Source organism: Anabrus simplex, chromosome 1, assembly GCF_040414725.1.
Source record: "Anabrus simplex isolate iqAnaSimp1 chromosome 1, ASM4041472v1, whole genome shotgun sequence".
NCBI lineage: Eukaryota > Metazoa > Arthropoda > Insecta > Orthoptera > Tettigoniidae > Anabrus > Anabrus simplex.
In genome coordinates, this window is record NC_090265.1 from 1,084,101,073 (window position 1) to 1,084,123,780 (window position 22,708).

General features: G+C 38.4%; 1 protein-coding gene across 1 annotated transcript in view; it reads right to left on the reverse strand.

Moving 5' to 3' along the window:
• LOC136876264 (uncharacterized) overlaps positions 1–22,708 on the reverse strand; it is a 95,815-nt gene that overhangs the window by 49,261 nt on the left and 23,846 nt on the right. Inside the window, exons 3-4 of the mRNA XM_067150074.2 lie at positions 10,244–10,452; positions 4,448–4,614 (exon numbers count right to left, since the gene is read on the reverse strand). Coding sequence (XP_067006175.2) covers positions 4,448–4,614; positions 10,244–10,452 — 376 coding nt within the window. The remainder of the gene's footprint in view (positions 1–4,447; positions 4,615–10,243; positions 10,453–22,708) is intronic.

Consider the following 22,708-nt stretch of genomic DNA (forward strand, 5'->3'; position numbering starts at 1 on the left):
AATATGTTGAATGGTACAGTGAAGGGTAATGAATATTTGTCGCACGATAGCCTACCTACAGATTAGCCATCTTACTAATAAAAAGTCCTTATACAGTTGTTTAACACTTGTATAGTTATAAAGTGAATAAACCCTGTATAAGCGTTTTATATTTTTCTTACTAATAAACGTGGTATACGCATTGTATTACTATACAGCATGTATACACTCGTTCCAAGGCGTAGGAATCTCTTCTTGCAGTTCACTGGCGTTTTTCGCACGTTCACCGCCTTTATGATCACTTCTGCAGGTTATCTATGAGCAAACCTTTCCGGAAAGTCGCACAGCATGCACGGCATATCGAAAAGGCAACACAAAAGCTTATACTGATATCAACATTTTTTCAGCTTGCTTGTGTAATGAACACCAAAAAATAAATGGAAAAGCTTAAGAAAAGATCAATAGCTCCTAACTGGGATACTAAGGAAAACGTAAGCAATTGTAACTGAATCGGCGAGTTGAAAAGTGTACACATTCCAAAATCCTTACTTTTCAGGAGAAAGGAAAACCTGTTTTGTAGCTAAAAGAAAGGTTTGATCAAAAAAGTTTCTATTAGGCATTCATACATCATATTTCTGCATATTCAAGTACAAAGTATGGAAATCATATTACGTACGGTTTTCAAGTTATACCATTTTTTATGTCGAGGAATATGTCCCTTTTTACACTCAAATCTGAGAAAGATCTTTGTAGAGGCAGATAATGTATAATGCAGTAAACTCGCAATTTCAAAAGTCTGTTAAGCAGTAACACATTATTACACAAAAATACGCCCAACCATAATTTCTTTAATCGTTATTCATTGTCATTCCATGAGACAGCTGGAAATGGGCTCATCAACATTTCTTCATCTTGCTTGTGTAATGAACGCCAAAAATGAAATGGAAAAACTTAAGAAAAGATCAAAAGCTCCTATCTGGGAAAGTACGGGAAACGTATGCAATTGTAATTGAATCGGCGAGTTGAAAAGGGTACGGTACACATTCCAAAATCCTTCCTTTTCAGGAGAAAGGAAAAACTGTTTTGTAGCTTAAAAGAAAGGTTTGATCAAAAACGTTTCTATTAGGCATTTATACATCATATTTCTGTGAATTCAACTACAAAGTATGGAAATCATATTACATACGGTTTTCAAGTTATACCATTAAGCAGTAACACATTATTACACAAAAATACGCCCAACCATCATTTCTTTTATAGTCATTCATTGTCATTCCATCTCTTTAAAGTGTTTTACTTTACGAAGATGTCTAGCCTTCATAACCTCTGAATGGTGTATGTCTTCCAGGGGCAGTTTCTCCATAAGGTTGCAGGTTTGCGCTACCCCCATTAAATTGTTATGTTTATTTTAGGTAAAGTTTTATCATTTGGGTTACTCAACTACTGTACTGTATTTTCATTCAACAAGACAAACCTTTCAAGAGCTTGAAATAGCAAATATTGACTACAGGGTACTTTACAAGCCGGTACTCTTAGATTTTCACTGCAGGAGCCGAAAAGTTTGCAGCGGGAAGTCAACCTGAGGTAGGATGAAACCTGGGCTGCTCGAGAGGTGCGCGGGGCTGCTAGAAGTGTGCTTTTAGGCTGCTACAGGGGTGCACGGGGAGAGGAAAAGATAGGCGTGGCTTCTTATACATCGCTTAAATGGAGGTTTATCAACCTGGCTCCTCCTACCACGGCCGACTGGATCCCTCACTGCGCTAAGGAGCTGCCTAGAGCGACGCATCAAATCGGCCGTGCTCCTACGTAACCAACTACTAGCGAAGTCGCTAGAGACCATTGCTGCTCAATGTGAGATTCTGTTATAGAACAGGAGTGTCATCTAGCGACACCGGATGGAAGTTCATCTGCTGGATCACGGCCAGTTGGATCCCTCGCTGCGCTCCGTAAGGAGCTAGCTAGAGCCATTCGTCCTGGCTAGAGCGACGCATCAAGTCGGCCGTGGCTGGATATATAACTAATGTCTCTAAATTTGATAATAAACACCGCCATTTCTTTCAGTATAGTCGTGAGCTTTGTTATGTGCGTACAGCTAATTAGCTTATTGATTTCATTGTGTAAACATTCGTGTCAGCGTGTGTGTTTATTATTGTGCGTTTTTATCAGTTAGTGGTATTTTGCCAGATCATAAATTCGGTGCAGTCTTTAATGTCTAGGCCGTTTCCGCAACGGACTGCCGAGGAACAATCCGAGGTGAAACGAATGGGAAGGCCCACGCGACGTTTAATTTCGAAACCAGATATATTACAAAAGGATATTTTTTCAATACCAGAATTAGGCTACCTCAAAGTGTTCCATTTCAGTATGGTAAAAGAGTTTTTAAATTTAAAAAAATGTTAATGCATTGTAGTAATATTCCTGAAAATAGAAATGTAAAATGTTTGTTTTATTTTTAATAATAAAAAAGTATTGTTGATGTATCTAGATTTGAAAATTAGCCTGTAATCATATTATATCATTGGTAAAAATTGTGCACCACTGACCTTGTAAACCACCAGCCGCCACTGATGTCTTCTATGTTTAAAATACCGTGATGGTTATCAACGTTATCGTCCATTCTTTCAATGTGTGTTCAATGTTAAATGGATGAGTCGAATATTTCACCACGATTATATTACTGTAGACAATAAATACCACGAAAATAAACTACTCACTCATTTCTTTTTCCGCTACTCTCTGCTATACAGCGCTTATACAAGGGTCCTGATCTGTATAAGCAATTAATGAATAACTATAACAGATGTATACACAGGAGGGTTATACGCAGTTTATTAGTAATGAATTTCACATAAACGGTGTATAAACCTTGTATAAAAGTTATACACCGTTTATTAGTAAGACGGTAGGAATATAATAATGTGAAATTGACTAGTGTGGTATATACCTGTTTTGTAATATCCTAGTTATGGATAAGGAAAAAGCTGGGGTTGAAACTTACACCCCTGAGTTTCAAATCAAGTCGGTCAAAGTTTTGTACCATCCAAAATGACAGCCAAAGTTATTCTCTCACACCAGAAAACAACGTTTATTAATCCACTGGTTCAAAATAAAAGGCTTCAACTAACGTTTGTTTAGAAAGTGTCTGGTCTCAAATAATAAACTGATTCTTTTATGGGCCCTACTGCAAATGTTTTCATATTTGTTGTCCGGTGTTTTTCACACCTTTTGACACACTTCGGTTATTTTATAAGCCTCAGTGATAAAGGTTTTTATATTTGTTCTGTATTGTTTTCAACACCTTTTAATACTTTCCTCTCATCTTTAAAAACAGTAGATATAGGATTCACGCTACCCGTGCATACATGATGTAAAATTCACTTGTGTCGAAAAGAAAATATCACTTTCATATCCCTGTCAGCTCCCTATATGGATCAGTGGTAGAGTATCGGCCTCCAGATCCCAAGATAGCAGGTTCAAACCAGGCAGAGGTAGTCAGATATTTGAAGGGCGGAACAAAGTCCATTCGATACTCCATTTCATACAATGTCGGCATGTAAATCATCTCTGGTAACACAGATTCATTAAAACTCAGCTTCTGACACCCAAGAGAGATTCGATTTACTCTGCCATCTAGTAGACCTGGAGTAAAAGGAAGGAATATCAAAATTGACTAGTAAGCAGTCCGATGGCATCAAATTAAAATACTTGCACACGGTAGCTGAGGCCATGTGCTTATTATCACCACCATCATTATCATTATCATTATTATTATTATTATTATTATTATTATATCCCTGTTGGATAGTTTATATTCATGTATTCAATAGTAGGTTTTCTCACTTAAAATGTTCTCTTTCCTTGTCCCCAGCAGAAACGTCTTAACGAGGATTCACTGTATATCAATGTGGAACATCATGTACAGAGACCTCACAACTGAAATATCCTGTCTACACCTGTATTCTGTAGTCTGGAACTATTACATGCATATACTGCAAAGAACTAATGGATTCCTTCTTTACTCAAAAATAATTATTCTCTGTGCAGATGCATGGCTTTGATGAAACATTAGTTCTAGAATAGACAAGGATCTTTCCCTGATATGAGCAAAATTAGACCACACCTGTCAACAGTACAACAACCTGCTGAAGCTGGATTGAGGTGCCAAAAGATTAATGGAATCGCCAATTAGAAAACAAACATTAGTTGATAACATCCCTTGGAAGTAAGACGATTCCAGTTTCTTCTCTTCGTTGTTAAAAAGCTCCTTGTATTGCACCAAATAAACATATATGAGCTAAACAACCGCTTCATAATTGCATTTTATGACTTTGTCTCTACTTAGCCTTCAGAGAAAGTTTCATCATAGCTAGCATACCAAAACGAACAAGAAAAGAGCTCCATTTGATTAATTCAAGAAGCAGCTGGGTGGAATACTAACTTACCAGCAAAGAAAACACAAGAAACTCACTTTTCTTTTTCTTGCTTCTTTTTCAACTTTTTAGCAGCTCGTTCAATAGGCAAGAGATCTTCTCCATCGTCATCCTTATCCTCTTCCCCATCATCGTCATCAGCCAAGTCAGAACCGAAGTCATCTCCAGGAACATCACTCGAAGAATCATCTTCAAGAGGTTCTGCCTAAAAGAAGGGAAATTATTTTAATGCAGTGAGATTGAAGACATTCACTCCAATAAGAATAAACAGCAGCAACGAAAGTTAAGCTCAATCATGGCTGGTCAGGGTTGTGAGTTCCATATGAGTTTTGAAAAAGGATGAGCAAAAGTCTTATTTGTGGCATGTGAAGCAAATCTTGTATTTTATAAAAAGAAAGCATATTAATGAAGTGTATGCAGAGGGTGCTGCTAGTGAACAAATGGTTTGCAGACATTGGTCTCCTAATACATTCATATTCTGGCAAACTTAAAATTAATGACTCTGGAGCAAGCCGAGACTTCAAAAATACTAAAAATTACTGCTCATGAACAGTAAGTTTGGGTACTTTTCCTGTCATGAAGTTTGGGTTCCACATTATAGAAAAAAAATCTATAAGGGCTAATATTCCATCATAAACATGCTCTAACATACCCATAAACAAAACTGTTTTTAAAATGATTGTGAATGAGATGAAAAAATGATTTTTCACAAAAATGCAGTACAATGGGCTTGGGCGTCTGAATCACAAGAGCACTGGAATTGAATATTCATTCAAAGATATGATGAATCCTCACATACTTGAATGCGAACCGCAGCCAACTACAGAAATTACACCAAGTAAGTTTAAGAGGTTAAAACTTGTGGAAAGAAAGAGCATTATGTTCCACCAAAAGACAATTAGAGACCTTACTGGACTTTGATCACCTGCAGAAAGTTGAATGATACAGGTTGAAATACCTTATCATACCCAACATTCACTGGACATTGCAATATATATGACTTTCATTTTCTGTGAATTAACTGAAGTCTTTAAAGCGTCCCAACCTTCAGAGTACCAGGTACAGCGACAAATAGCTCGTGTAACGAATTACACGAATCGCCTCCAGGATCTGTTCACTTTAAAAATGGATCGGTCCACTCTAAACCAGTGTACTGTGTTGCTAACTAAAGCTGTTTCAATATCTGCTGATTTAAATGTCATCATGCAAACACTTAAACTGAGGAATATTAAGATTAATATTGGTCCTCAAGATAATGATCCCAGTGTTTCTGCTAATCACGATTTTAACCAACCCATTTCTGGCACTGTTTTGGGTAATCAGTCGTTAGCTGCTTTTCAGGGCCAACCAGTTTTCTTGGTTGATAATCCTGGCATGCTGAGGTGCGATAATGTGAACCCTGTTAGTGAGTTGCTTAAAAGAGTGAACAAGTTGTCCATTGATTCGATTGACGAAACTGTGTCCTTTTTAAGATTACTGGTCGAAGTAAAGGAGACCGCAAATTGTTTTAACCTTAGCTCTTCCAGTGTATTCAGAACCTTATTTTCCCATTGTGTTGGTATCCTTAAATCTGAAATTTTGGAAGCTTGTTCCAGTGATACTACCTTGGACTAATTTATGATGGAATTTTAAGGAAGTTTATCCCTTTCCAAGCACTTAAGGATTTGACAGCAAAACATTGTTTTCGGGTGCAGTTGTATTCTGAAAGCCTATTTAACTATGTCAATGACCTAAAGTTTTATTGCAATATGTTTAGGCTTTCAATTGATGAAGCAAATATGGTAGATAGTATAATGAGTGGAGTATCGCCTGAGTACCATTCATACCTGTCCTTTAGGAAATGTCCTGAAACCTTTAGTGAGTTTAAAGTTGCTTGTATTAAGGCTGAAGAAGCCAAACAGGGTGATAGTTGTAGACCTGTTAATGTAACCCCTCCAACTGGTCCTTCTCTTAGGCAGTCCTCTGGTCTGAACACCAGTAGTTTAGGTGCTATTTCAAAAAAATGTTTTGCTTGTGGGTCTAAAGACCATTTGAGAAACAAATGCCCATTGATAAAGAAAAAGAGTTTGCCGACAAATAACTTCCCCAGCCCTCAATTTCAAGGTGTTGCTTACCCCGTACCAAATTATCCTCCTCCCTCTGCTAATTTCAATCTGAGTAATACTAATCAGCGCATCTGACTAGGTGAAAGCACTGATGTCGCAAGCCCCTCTATGAATAACTTGGATAACCGTGATAATACCTATGTCAATGATTATGATGTTGTTTGTCCTGGTGACTGTAAAAGTATTTCAGGGAGTGTGCATTCTAAACTTCCCATTATTCCTGTAGGAATCAATAATGAGCCTACATTTGCACTAGTGGACTCTGGCAGTGTTACCTCTGCTATTAATTGGTCTTGGTTTTCTAAAAATCAATTTGTCTGTAAATTTCCGAACCTTGAGCCCCTTTCAACTGTATTTCATGCCGCCAACGGCTCTGTCTTAAATGTTAAAGATTATGTAAAGGTCAAAATTCGTATTAATCTTTTCACCTGGAAATTGAATTTCATTGTAGTCGAAGGGTTATCGCATGATGTAATTCTTGGTTACAACTTTGCTGTTCACGTAGGATTAATTCTAGATGCCCATAATCATTGTCTGTCTTTCAAATTTTGTACCGATTATGCTCCGCCATTGGTTGACTATCTCCCTTGTTCTGGTAAACATCTCTGTTCTATTGGTGCACACTAGTGTTGGCTACTGAATGCATGATTCGAAGCAGTGTATCGATTCATTCAAGTGTCCGAGTGAATCGATTCACAGGAAAGGCGAGCTCACGGCTCACGATTCAGCTTACTCCCAGCGGACAGTGCTGAGTGGCGCACTCACTGGATGTTGACGGGGAGCCGAGCTTCCGCTGCAGCGAGACAGTGTATCATGGCACATCGAAAGAATCGTGAACGAGCCGGCTCAGTGAGACACAAGATACACACGGCTCCTTCGGCTCACTGGACACGCGGAGAGCCGAGCTTCCGCTGCAGCGAGGCATACAGTGAATCATGGCACATCGAAAGAATCGTGAACGAGGGCGGCTCAGTGAGACGCATGATACACACGGCTCCTTTGGCTCACTGGACACGCGGAGAGCCGAGCTTCCGCTGCAGCGAGACATGCTAGACTGAAAGAATCGTATGCTATAATGGACTCTCGAGCTCAGCTCATTTGAAAATAATACCCATTTGCATTCACTGTCCTCTTCTTACAGGGAGGTTTAAATAATAGATGGATTTATTTGCAGTGTTAAAAAGGTAGTCACAACATAATTCTGAAGTAGCTAGTAAGTAGGTAGGCTATTAGGTTATACTATTTATTAGTTTAATGAATCTTAGTATTATAACTTAATTGACTTTTGACAATTAAACTCGATTCTAGCCTGCCCTATGACTATGAGTCATGCTCATGACCACTCAAAAGTACCTGTTTTATATTGGGAAGAATGGCTCAGTATTTTCTCAGTTCATATGTCACATCGTTGCACAAGACTTCAATCATATGTGGACAGACGCAATAACAGTATGTTGAATCAGAAAACCAGCGGGCTACTGTACATCTCGAGTAGCCTATACAAAATATGACGATTTAAAAAAATCCTCAGCTGATAGAAAAATACTTTTTAAAAAAGACTGAGCGAGTTGTCGTGCGGTTAATATCGCGTGGCTATGCGTTTGCATTCGGGGGGTGGTGGGTTCGAATCCCACCGTCGGCAGCCGTTAAGATGGTTTTTCCGTAGTTTCCCCATTTTCACACCAGGAAATGCTGGCTCTGTACCTTAATTCAGGCCATGGCTGCTACCTTCATAATCCTACCTTTCCCACCCTGCGTTGCCGGAAACCTTCGATGTATTAGAGTAACTAGCATTTTTTCTAAGAAAGGAGTTCATAGTATGAAGATCAGATGGCAGCTGCGAGCACTGAATGCTGTTGCTGCTGTCTTACCAGCACATACTACACTGATGCAGTAGGAGCGGTGACCAATGAGCCGTGAATCGGATCACTGTATCGATTCAGTAACGTGAACGGAATCAAATGAATCGATTCAGTAAAATGAATCGAATGTCCCATCACTAGTGCACACGACCAAGTTACTGAGGAAAAGTGTGACCTGAGTCATTTGACTAGTGAACAAGCTCAACTGATACATGAATTGTGTCATGAATTTCCTGAGGTATTCACAGATAAGTTAGGGGTAACTGATGTGCTCGAGTATAAAATTGATGTGAGTGACACCATCCCTGTTCGTTCTCCTCCCTATCGTCTGTCTCCCCCACGTATGAAAGTTCTGAAAGAAATTATTGATAAGATGCTTGAAGAAGGAGTTATCAGGCCTTCAACTTCTGCTTATGCATCCCCCATCTTCCTAGTCCCTAAGCCTCAAGGTGGGCTCAGGCCTGTAGTCGACTACCAATCTCTCAACAAGAAGATTGTCTTGCAATCAATTCCACTACCCGACTTGCATACTTGCTTTTCATTCTTCTATGGTGCTAAATTTTATTCTGTATTTGATCTCAATCAAGCGTATCACAAGATCCCTCTGGCTGAGGAAAGTAAACATTACTGCCTTTATCATGGACTGGAACTTATATGAGTATGAGAGGATTCCTTTTGGCCTCAGTACTGGCGCAGCCGTGCTGTCGAGACTATTAGATTCCATACTATCTGACATTAAATTCAGGTTTGTGTACAATTATCTCGATGACGTCGTTGTGTACTCGGCAACCTTTGAGGAACATCTCTCTCATATCAGGGAAGTGGTTCGTCGCTTTAAGCAAGCTGGTCTCAATGTCAAACGATCTAAAGTTTCCTTTGCACAGGCTCGCATGTCTTTCCTGGGTCATATCGTATCACCTGATGGTGTAGCTGTGGACCAGAGTACAACCCAAGCCATCTATGATTTTCACGAACCCAAGGATCAGAAGGGAATAGCCCGCCTATTATTTTCCGTAAGTTCATCCCAAATTTTGCCCAAATTGCTGCTCCCCTTAATGCCCTTCGGCGTAAGGATGTTAAATTTGTCTGGAAGGAACCTCAACAAACTGCATTTGATAAACTTAAATCGCCCCTGGCTAATGCTCCTGTTTTCACTATTCCTAACTTCTCAAAACCTTTCATAATTCAAACTAATGCTTCTGGTTCTGCCGTTGCTGGTCTCCTCTAAGAAGATGAGCTAGGTAGGAGACCTATTGCCTATGCCTCGCGTACCCTGAATTCTGATGAAATGAAGTATTCCATATACGAACTTGAATGTTTGTCTGTTATTTTTTCCCTTGAAAAGTTTCGCATGTATGTCAAACACTCTAAATTTCTTCTTGAAACTGACAACATGGCACTTAGTTGGGTATTAAATAGACCTAAGCACACGGGTAGGTTGACCCGTTGGGCAATCCGCATCTCCGCATTTAATTTTGATGTTCGCCACATCCGTGGTACCGAAAATGTTGTAGCTGATGGATTGAGTAGGATGTTTGGTGAAAAGCCTCCCGACCATTCTGATTTAGATCGACGTGTGAAGAGGAGCAGGGAGGAGTAGGAGGACTTCTTTGTTGGATGCTGTTATATGTTTGAGGAGCTCTTCACGGCTGATGAAACAAAGGATAACATCGCCATAATGATGGCCAATATTCACAACAGAAAAGGCACCAAGAAGATGATGTATAAAATGAAGTAAGAAATAAAATTTCAGGTAAATCTACTATGAATTAATAATGTTTATCTTTAAAGGATATCTTCTGACTGAAAATTAGCATAAAATTTTGCCTAATTTACAGGACTGAAAATCACACTAACATTTACTTACAGTGGCTTCACTGTCATGCTCTTCATCTGAAATGCTCCCTTCCTCCTCTTCAACCTCATCACTCTCCTGCCTATCTTCTTGTTGCTCATCATCTTCATCTTCCTCCTCAGAACTCTCCTCACCATCAGAACCAAGCAATAGTCCCTTGCCCTTCTTCTGGACAGGTTTCAGCCATGATTGGTTCTCATCACTAAAACCTTTCTTAGAAACTGTCAAACAACCAACAGGAAGACATTTTGTAAGTTACTTTAATTCACAATAATCTTCTGAATACATCTCATGAATACTGATGAACGGCATAACAATCAAGAATATATGACAAAATAAATATGAAACACTGTTAATATAGTCACAACAGGTGTTCCCCACGCTCGCATATGGAAGTTTACAAGACTGGATTTGCAGGGAAATTGTGCCTGATGGCAGTAATTATGGCTTAAAAGGGCAAAACAACATTATCAGTCCCATGGCCAACTTTTCTTTTGCCATTGGCTTAATAATGAACCAACTCAGACAGGCTTCTTAGTGACAATGTGATGGAAAAGTGCTATGGTTGGAAAGGAAGTGGGCGTGGCATTAATTAAGGTACAGCCTCAGCCTCTGCTATGTGTAAAACTGGGAAACCAAAAAAACCTTCTTTAGGGCTGCTGATGGTAGGGTTCAAACCCACCAACTCCCGAATTCAATCTTACAGCTACACAGATAACTGCTTGGTCCATAACCAACTGAGTGCTGCTTGTTTATCTCGACTTTGTCAGGTGTGAACTAGTTTTTCCTTCTGTGCTATGTTACTTAGTTGTGTGTCTACAGTAAACTCATAAATTTTCCATCCCACTAAAATTAACCAAACATCAAAATACAGGGAAAGTTCACTAGAGATTCTTACATGTTAAAATAACTGGTAGGAGATTTAATGATAAATTATCCAAAATTTTCATAAAATAAATGTAAGTAATGCAAAGGAACAAACAAGGGACCAATCACCAAAAATATGGCTTCTGATTGAGGGAACTAAAATAAAATTCAGGAAACTCAATCGTAAGATTACCAGTATTTCACCCCAGTGCGGCATGGGCTCATCAGTATGATACCATACTTTCCCAAGACACTGGCCGGCTAACACACCAGTAGCGATACCACTGCAAGCTGCCATATGATAAGCACAATGCATTGCCGATATACTAGAGAAGAAATATATCTCCACTTGCTATACATGCCCTTCAGGGCTAGCATGACCAAAAAATATGGCTTCTAATTAAGGACACTACATAAAATCCAAGAAACTCAACCATAAAACTCCATAAAATAAATACCTACCATTATATGTCATAAAACCCACCAACCTGGGTCCAATGTTTGGGAAGCCAGGCTCTGCCTGTCACAAGTCAGGACAAAGGGCAAGTGACAGAGGAGTAATACCTCTTTAAAAAAACCTTGGTCCAGCTGACCCGGCTGGTAGTCCCATGTAAGGGTCCCTTGCCAGAGTTATGGTGAAGACCTCAACGGCAGTGAAGGCGGAGAAGACGGACTTTGGAACGGTGGAACTGACGGACGAGGCAACCCTCCTATGCAGGGAAAATAGAATAGGAACTGCTGCCTTGTAGTCAGAAGTGGGAACTTCAAAGGCTAAGGGAAGAAACCCCAACAGAAAATCAGTAGGCCTGGCTACTTAGAAGGCAGCCCCTTCACCAGGCTTTGGGTGCTGAAGGCCAATAACCTACATGCCCGAGATTAACTTATTACAGAAACATCAATGAATAGAAGCCGGATGGATAAAATGGATTTGACTTTTAGCATGAAATCGGACACGAGAATTGGAATGTGGAATGTACAGACAATGTGGCAGGCAGGAAGATTGGCTGAAGTATCTGGGGAGATGAAACGATACAGGTTGGACATAATAGGCTTGAGTGAGATGAGATGGACTGAGTTTGGTGAGATAAAGACCCAGGAAGGGGACACGCTGCTGTACTCAGGAAGAGAAGAACATAGAGAGGGTGTTGGATTACTGATCACTCAAAAGACAAAGAAGAGTTTGATAGAATGGTACCCAGTCTCAGGAAGGATTCTAGTAGCTCGATTTGCATCAAGAGTAAGACCAATTACAGTGGTGCAGTGTTATGCACCAACAGAGGTAGGAGAAGGAGAAAAAGAGCAATTCTATGATCACCTACATCGAACCCCGTTAAAGGCAAAGAAAAGGGATATAATGGTCATGATGGGAGACCTGAATGCGAAAGTTGGCAATGATAACCAAGGAGTAGAAAATATAATGGGAAAACATGGTATAGGTAATAGAAATGAGAATGGTGAAAGACTTAATTGAATTCTGTAGTAACCACAGGTTGGTGATAGGAGGCACTATCTTCCCTCATAAGAATTGCCATAAAGTGACGTGGGTTTCCCCTGACCATAGAACGGAGAATCAGATCGACCATTTCACTATCAGCAAGACATGGCGAACCTCCCTTTTGGATGTGAGGAACAAGAGGGGGGCAGATGTGGGAAGTGACCATCACTTAGTAGTAGCTACGCTCCGACTGAAGATTGCAAATACTAGGCACATTCATCAGAAGAGGAGGATAAAATATAACTGGGATAAACTGAAGGATAAGGAGGTGCAACAATATTTTTCACTAGAATTGAGTAACCGATTCCAACAGCTAAGAGAGGAAGAAGGACAAGATATTGAACATAATTGGAAGAGCATAGAGAGTACCTACATTAATACCTGTGAAAAGGTCTTAGGCAAAAGGGAGAGAGGAAGAGAGGAATGGATTACTTCTGAGACATGGGAAGCCGTGAATCAAAAGAAGGAATGTAAGAAAAGACTCTATACCGCAAGAACACAAGAAGAGAAGGCACAAGCTAGAACTGACTTCAATAAACTTAACAAAATAGTGAAGAGGAGATTTCGACGTGACAAACGAGCATTTATCAATAATCCTGCAACACAAGCTGAGACGGCAGCACAAAACAATGATAGTAAGACCCTCTACCACATTACCAAGAGACTAACAGGAAGGTTTTCTAGATCTGACAAGCCAGTGAAAGCCAAGGATGGGAGATTATTGTCCACACAAAAAGAACAGCTAGAAAGATGGAGAGAACACTTTCTGGAGATCTTGAATCATGAAACAATTGAGGAAGAAGAGACAGAGGTGATGACCGTAGAAGAGCAGGAAGATGTTGCTATCAGTACAGAACCGCCATCAAGAACAGAGATCCAAAGGGCCATTAAACAACTAAAAGAATGGCAAAGCGGCAGGTATGGACAATATCACACCGGAGGCCTTGAAAGTGGATGTGGGTACTTCAGTCGAGATTCTGTTCCCACTTTTCAAAAAGATTTGGGAAGAAGAGAAGATCCCCACAGATTGGAAGAAAGGATTGTTGATTAAGCTTCCGAAGAAAGGAGATTTATTAAAATGTGATAACTGGAGAGGGATTACCCTCCTTTCGATACCAAGTAAGGTACTCTCATGAATAATTTTAGAAAGGATCGAAAAGAGAGTTAACTCAAGGCTGAAGAAAGTACAAGCAGGATTTAGAGAAGGTTACTCCTGTACAGACCAGATCAACACACTGCGCATAATTATAGAACAATCCACGGAGCTGCAGTCGTCACTGTATCTACTATTTGTAGACTTTGAAAAGGCATTTGATAACGTAATGAGGAAGAAGATGTGTAAAGCCATGAAAGAGTTTGGGATTCCAAAGAAAATTATAAAGATAACCCAAGAAATGTATGAGAACTACACATGCCAAGTTTTACATCAGGGGATGTTGTCTAAGCCCATTACAGTAAACACAGGAGTTAAGCAAGGATGTTTGCTGTCACCAATACTCTTTCTGTGTTCTTAACAAGTTTTTAAAATTACATTTTTTTTACAAGTTACTTTACATAACACTGCATGACCAACTTGCTCAATAGTGCATTTTTCATTCATATCAGTAATTTATCACAAATTCCATATTTTATCAAATAATAAAAAGGTAACTTTAGTCAAATGAATAAAAAGCAATGTGTAAAAGGGGTAAGCCCAATGATGTTGTGAAATAACACTGCTCAGTTAGAAGATATTAGAATCAATCCAGATTGACGGTTTTCACTTTACAAAGGAAAAATTAAATGTTTTCTCCGAATTCAATACAAAACATAATTTCATCATTAGATGGAGCAATAAAATTCAAACATGTTTCGACTGACTCGTTTGAGCCATCTTCAGTGAAATAAGGGGGTTAAAGTTGTTTTTTTTTTTGCTAGTTACTTTACGTCGCACCGACACAGATAGGTCTTATGGCGACGATGGGACAAAGAAGGGCTAGGAGTGGGAAGGAAGCGGCCGTGGCCTTAATTAAGGTACAGCCCCAGCATTTGCCTGGTGTGAAAATGGGAAACCACGGAAAACCATTTTCAGGGCTGCCGACAGTGGGGTTCGAACCTATCTCCCGAATACTGGATACTGGCCGCACTTAAGCGACTGCAGCTATCGAGCTCGGTAGGGGGTTAAAGTAATCTATATAATACAAGCTAGAAATGTGCTAAAACCATAATGAAGGAACAAAAGAAAAAACAAAAGAGACATGACGGAAATAAAAACAATAACAATATACAACATTTACATCACAAGATGGAGCAATAAATAACTTGCTGAGACAAATTCAGTGAAAAAAGGTTAATAAAAAACATAATTGAATCCAAAAAATGTGCTAAAACTAAGAAAAGAAAATAAATGCTACAGACAGAAACGAAACAGTAAGTGCAAGCTGAGTCACGCAAGTTTTTGCTGTGTTCCTATGAGTTTTCTTGGTGAATTTTAAAAATTGGGGCACAAACGAGTCGAAACATGTTTGAATTTTATTGCTCCATCTAATGATGGAATTATGTTTTGTATTGAATTAGGAAGACACATTTAATTTTTCCTTTGTAAAGTGAAAACCATCAATAGGGACTGATTCTAATATCTTGTAATGGAAATGTCATCCAGGCAGGCAAGAAAGTTAACCTTTATTGCCAAATTAGGACAAGACTTACGTTTTTTGAAAAAATGCTTGATCAATAACTTAACCCCAAATTTTTAAAATTCACCAAGAAAACTCCTAGAAACACAGCAAAAACTTGTGCGACTCAGCTTGCACTTATTGTTTCATTTCCATCTGTATCATTTATTTCATTTTCTTCTTAGTTTTAGCACACTTCTTGGATTCAATTAACTTTTTTCACTCAATTTGTCTCAGCGAGTTATGTATTGTTCCATCTAGTGATGTAAATATTGTATATTGTTGTTTTTATTTTTGCCATGTCTCTTTTGTTTTTTCTTTTGTTCCTTCATTATGTTTTTAGCACATTTTTAGCTTGTATTATGTAGATTTAACCGCCCTCATTTCACTGAAGATGGCTCGAACGAGTCAAAACATGTTTGAATTTTATTGCTCCATCTAATGATGGAATTATGTTTTGTATTGAATTAGGAGGATACATTTAATTTTTCCTTTGTAAAGTGCAAAAACCTCTCAATCAGCATTTTTACACAAATACTTCACTGAGTTCAGAGTATTTTTTTTAAATGTGGATGGTGAAGTCTTATTTTGTCTGGTGTGTGAAAATAATGTTTCTACACAGAAAATATATGACACTGTGAAGCATAATAATACAACACGACACAAGGAGAGGGTTGAGAATAAATTTAAGTTAAAACAGCAAATGATAACAAACAATGAACGTGAACAATCAAGTGATAATATTTTCGAGACTTGTGTTTAGCATTCCTTGACTAAATGGTCAGCAACGAGGCCTTTGGTTCAGACAATCTGACACTTGATTCCCGGATGGGTTAGAAAGTTGAATCGTGTCTGATTAACTTCTTTGACTCCGGACCGGGTGTTAGTCCCAGTACACTCCTTTTTGTACACAGACAACACATCACACTACCAACCACCACGAAAACATGCAATAATGAATACATTCCTCCAATACAGGTTTAGCATCAGGAAAGGCATCCAGCCATAAAACAGGACCAAGTTCACATGTGGGAAACAGTTCACACTCGTGACCCCACAAGAATGTGCAAAAAGCAGAAGAAGAAAAGGCTGTGTTTATATTAGTGAGTTCTGACAGTCCACTATGGAAATTTCATTATGTACAGCTTTGGATACTTTTAGCAAAATATACCCAAAAAAAAAAGGGTGTTGAATGAATTTACACTGCATGAAAACTATGCGCCACAACATTTTCAAGATGTAATTTGTAATATTCGGGATAAACTGAAACACAAGAAATATGGATTTCTGCATGGATGCATCAGGACAGCACATGTGTAGTGTTGTAGTTTGTGCTACGAAAGCAGGCTGTAAATAATTTCTTTTTAATATACAAATACTTGACCAAGACAATTATTCACGTGTTGCAAAATTTTTCAATGACTCGTTAGCTTTCTAGTGAACAGAAGGCGAACGGTATGAAAATGTTGCCCCATATGAAGTTAGAGCAGAAGCTGGTATAAAACTTCTTTACTCTAATTTTGTTCCACTGATGTTCCTTGCTCGTGGTTTACATTGTGTAGCTGAAACTGTTAGAAGCCAACATAAAGACGTGGATCTTCTTGTCTCCAGTGTGAAGAAATTTTGGCTTTACCTCCTCAGCCTGTTTTAACATGTTGGGGTTCACTGTGACACCATGTGCAACATTTCAGTGAAGTGAGAACAGTTTTGTATTCCTTATATGCAGAAGATGCAGCTGGCATTACCACAGCCCTGGAATGTTTGACTAAAAGTGACACTCAAAAAAGGATACAGTACATCCATAACCATTTCTTCATATTATCTGATACTATAACATAGTTGGAAGCTTGAAATAATTCCTTGCAATATTCACTTTCTCTGACAGACAAAACTTGAGTAAAATTGTCTTCAGAAACTCATTGCATTGCTAAAATTGTATTTGACAAGCTCAGCCAGGTATTACTGAAAAATTCCAGTCACAAAACACTAGCAATTTTCTAAAATGCTTTCTCATGAAGAAACAGATATTGAAGAAGAATTCACCAGAGAAAAATGCACCTGTGATGTTGAAAGAACACTCTCAGCTTCACAAAAGAAAATTCCAGGATGGCCTACCTTGTATATGTGAACAGCCTTGAATAAGGTACGAGTTTTAAAAAACAAATAATTTAACAGATTTTTGTATACAGTACTTATTCTTGCTTATTTCCTCCATCTTTTATTCACCTTTGCTTACTTATTTTACAGTCTGATTGTGTTCATAAATCCAAGCTCTAGTGATGGGAAATATTCAATGCTGTAAGTTTGTAAAATATGATTTGCCTATTTAAAGGGAGTTAATACAATATTTTGCTAACAATACAATGCTGACTGCAAGAAAATCTGCGAACATGGTAACACAGTGCTGTCAACACCAGCCTGATTGCCGCCTGTTCTCCTCTCAGTATTTCTGTCAAACACGGAAATAATCAATACAAAATCAATAGGCAGGAGTACGTTTTCTGCAAATAGTGATTATGGAAACAGTAATTACACCATTTATATCAATGTTAAACACAACTTCATCTGACTCTGCAGTATTGAGAAACACATTTTGTATTAAATTAATAACATTTTAAGCAATGATGATTACAGTCAGTAATTAGATACTTAACTGTAGAAAGGCACAAAGTGTCAAATTTATGAACACAAGTTATTACAAAAATACTATCTGTAGTGCAGTGTTTTCATTATTTATTCCTTAAACGTTTCAAAGTTACAAATGAGAGTTTCTTATCAACTTCATTATTGGCAGTTTCATGACAAAGTTGGAATATTTTGGTGCTGAAAGAAATTCAAATTTAGACATTTATGAAAGGTGCTAAGTCCCATCAAATTATTCTAATAATGCTTTTGCTTTATGTCCCATAAACTACTTTGGATACACCAAGGTGCCAGAATTTTGTCCTGGAAGAGTTCTTTTACATGCCAGTAAATCTACTGACACGAGGCTGGCATATTTGAGCACCTTCAAATATCATTGGACTGAGCCAGGATTGAACCTGCCAAGTTGGGGTTAGAAGGCCAGCGCCTCAACCATCTGAGCTACTCAGTCTGGCTCAAATTATTCTAGGTACTGTGTTCTAAGTCACTCTCCACAGATCTGCATATAACATTCTTTATGCTCATTCCTTTCCAGGTAAGGAATCATTGCCTTCAAAACTTTTTTTTTTTTTCATCTGTAATTGAGTTCACTGAGGAACTAGATTCAAAGATAGCAGAGTGAATGTTTCTTGCATGTTTCCCTTTCTTAAGGACTTTCATCTTATGGACCCTTTCTAAGTTGGTGTAACATTCTTTTACTGTTACACTTTCTACATCTGATTTATCATATGTGATACTGACAGTTTTTGAAATTTTCAGGTTTTTTGTAGAGAATATCTCGTCAGCAACAGCTTGAATGTTAAAAAAATTTGGACTATTCATAAAAATGATTATGAAAGGTTTAACAAGCCTTGCTTCCTAGACTATTCTGCATAGGTCACTGGGTACAAATGCCTTCGTCACTGACTTCCTTCTCTCCACCTAGGCAAACTTAAGAGTCACAGGGAATATTTACACATACCTCATAATTTGAAGAGAAAATATTCACAAATAGGACAAAATAAAAGTCTGTGCTATGCATACACTTATCACGCCAGGAAAGAGAAACAACAACTGAATGGCACATTGCACCATTCTTAAGAAATCTTCAGGCAACTTAGCACTATTGCCATCTAGCGGCAGCATTTATAACCACTTGGAATTCTCAGTGGATATAGCCCTTTTCACATGTAATCCTCCTCGGTATCCTGCACTTCTCAAACCATTTGCAACATTTTTCACAAATTTGGCACTTTGCAGCTTTCTACAGTTAAGCATACAATTTTGAAAACTTGTTAAGGGCACTTAGGGCTATCATATATTAAGAGATTGTTGTGATCAGATATTGTGTTATTTCACAGAGTTTTACAATTAAGGTTTGTCTGTAGAGAGCTAAAATGCAGATTCTTGTTTCATTCACGTACGAAAATATTGTATACCACCTTCAAATATAGAAGGAATGCAGTTTGAATTTCATGTGATTAAGTATGAGATTGCTCCAGTCTTAAAATGCCATTTAAACCCAAGTATCCATTGTTTTGAATCAGACAGCAATAAGTTTACTTACTAATGTATAACTGAATTGGTTGGTGAAGCAAGGAACTAAGTCACCTTTTGTCTTTTTTTCGTATTTTAATGAATTATTATAAACTCGACCAAGACACATCGTCCTGTGCTACAAGGAACCACATGCATCATATTGTAAAGAGGATAAAATTCATATCAACACGAAGAGAAAGCAATTACCGTACTTACATGTGTATAGAACGCACTTTTATTACTAAAAATAGGTAGGTAAAAGTGGGGTGTGGCTTGTACACGGAATTTTTTAATTAAATACAATAAACATCCATTAGTTCTGAACACTTTAATAGTATAAAATATTAGGATTTATATACCTTACAACCTATTGCATCCAAACGTGATTTAAATAGTTTAAGGTACCTATTCATCATCATTTGAGACTTAATCACTGTCTCTGTCAATGACGCTATCAGAAGATGCGCCCCACACTGCGTTGTCTTCGGTCTCATTCATTGTGTTGGAAATTGATGTGGTTTTAAAGTTCTTGGCTACCATCTCTGCTGGGATTAATTTCCACACATCCAGGATCCATTCAACACATTTGAGATATTGAAGGCTACTTGTGTCATTTCATTACAACTGCACCTCATCTTGTGTCATAAACACGCAAAAGTGCCTTGAAAGGCCAATTGATGGAGACATCTCGGGGTTGCAGCATTCCCGTCATTCCACCAGGAATCACAACCATGTCAGATCATTGTTAACTCATCTTTTTTCACTTTCTCTGTCAAGTGACTATGGAAGTTGTCAATCACCAACATGGATGACCAATTTAACAAAGCACCAGGACGACAAAACCACACTGTTTTTAACCAGTACATGTACAAATCTTTGTTCATCCACCCCTTTTCCTGCTCTCTCAATTGCATCCCTGGGGGAAACTTTACCTTTGACACGGTTTTTCACTTAAAAATTGTGAAAGGCAGTAGTCAGTCCCCATCAGCAGCGATGCACAACATTACAGTACAATGCTGTTTTTCTGCCACTGCAGTTGAAACTTGAATGATTTATTTGCTTACTTGACCATACTTTCCCCAGGCATTTCAAAAAATACAGGAGTTTTGTCAGCATTTCCAATTGCTCTCATGCTGTAATCATGCGTACTCCTTAAATTCAAGAACTGTCACTGCAATGCGAGCAGTTTCTCTTGGTGCGTTTCGGGCAGCTGCTGAGCCATAGACGGTCTTCTGTGAATCACCAACTCATGTCGTGCCATAAAACACCTTGCCCAACTGCAACTAGCTTTAAATTGACTTCCAGAAATTTCCATTCTTTCAGCAATTTTGCATCCTTCAAACTGTAGCATTTCAACTGAAATAGAAACTCAGTCTGCTCATGCTTTACATACATACACTGTAAGATCGTTCTGGATATTGTGCTTTTTTCTTGTGAAATGCACAATTTAGCGACTTTTTAAAGTGCATCTTTCATTAAAATCCAATGCTGCATGTTCTTTTCATCAACACCAAAGTTCCTTCCCACTTCTCTATTACCATTTTCTTCAGCATAACACACCACATGTTATTTAAATTTAGAAGTGTAACTTGCACTGACATGACCAATGTTCTTCAATTTACAGCGGTCAACTGTCGTGCATACAATGAAATGTTACTAGTAGTACTACCATACTTTCACCACCCTCAGCTAAGGCTGTACCTGATACAGTTAAACGAGCATTGAAATCTAAGTAATGTATAACAGTGCCACATTTCGCAGAACGAAGCTACGTACTTTGAGTCTACTGTATAACGGAATTCAGAAAAAATGTTTTTCCCCCACAAATGTTGTCTCAAAATTCAGGTGCGGCCTACACACGCGTAAATACAATATACCAATATAGTTGGTCCATTGTTGAACATTATAAACTTTCCAGCTAACTCATTCCTGGTTGCCAGCGTTTCGCCCCCGTGTGCTAAATTGGGCTCATCATTTGGAAATTACCAAGACGCATGGCTAGTGCATACCGTGGAGGCCACTGTGCAGACTACTTGCAGCCACCGGCAGTGCCAATGCACTATGAGAGAATTTGTTCCCTATGGGAATCAACATCTATATCATCTGATGGCCAGGCAAGCATCAATTTTTGAAAATGAGACAATGTCATGAGCTACAGTAAGTAAGGTGTTATCTTCCTATGTACCTATGGATTATTCACAATTAAGTATTTATTTATTTTCCACCTAGTCGATACAATGATTGCTTAAGGCAATTTTTAATGGTCAAAAGTGGTACATGTTTCGTATATTATCAACATCTTCAGCCACATAACACTGTTTAGATGAAAAATATATAAAATTGACAAAGTAATGCTTTAGAGGAAGTGTCCTTAAAATTAACATAAGATTGACAAGATTAAAACAAACAAATAACTCAAGAGAAGCTGATTTTATGTAATCCTATGGATTATGTCAAGATTTTTATAGACAGAGTATTTTAATTCCCTACACTCATTACTTTATTAACCAACTAGAGGAACAATTTCTAAATCACAAAATACTGTTTTGTGGATTTATGTGCCTACTAAATACCAATAGTGAAAATGACATACAAAGTTTTCAGACACTTGTAGAGTTTTACTCACACTCACCCAGTGTTCGCAAACATTCATTTGCAGAGTTGCGTTTACGGAAATCTAGACTGGCCATGAAGAACTTAGATACCAGAACTGCAACTGAGGCCTGGAATTCATCCCAACATTTTGAAACTATTGCAAAATATTGTGCACATTGCCAGTTTCAACATCTACAGCAGAAAGATCCTTTTCATCAATGAAAGGGATAAAGACCTATTTGTGAAATTCATCTTCTCAAGCAAGACTAAATGGCCTTATGTTGTCTATTCATAAAGACGTTCCTTTGTCAACTGCCAAAGTGATAGATAAACTTGCTCAGAACAGAAGACAAATAGTGTTAATTTTGTGACTTCTTACACTTTGAAAAGACGATGTTTTACTTTGTTACTCATATAACTCATGTTAAGTGATTCAAATCTCAGGCTTTTTCATTTATTATTGTTGAAAGTGATAATAGAATTGTCTACTTGTGTTACTCTATATCAGGGCCTCTCAGGGTGCATGCGCTTGGTGCATGCACTGTGCAAAAGACGACTTCGCTTGGTTGACCAGAGTGCAGACCCCCCACTCCTCTTTCCCTACACCTGTCTCAGCCATTCGGCCTGTCTCCACTTTCCTCACCTTCACCGCTGTTTCTCCCCCACTGCGAAATGTTTACGTGTGGTGAGCAGAGACATTCAGTT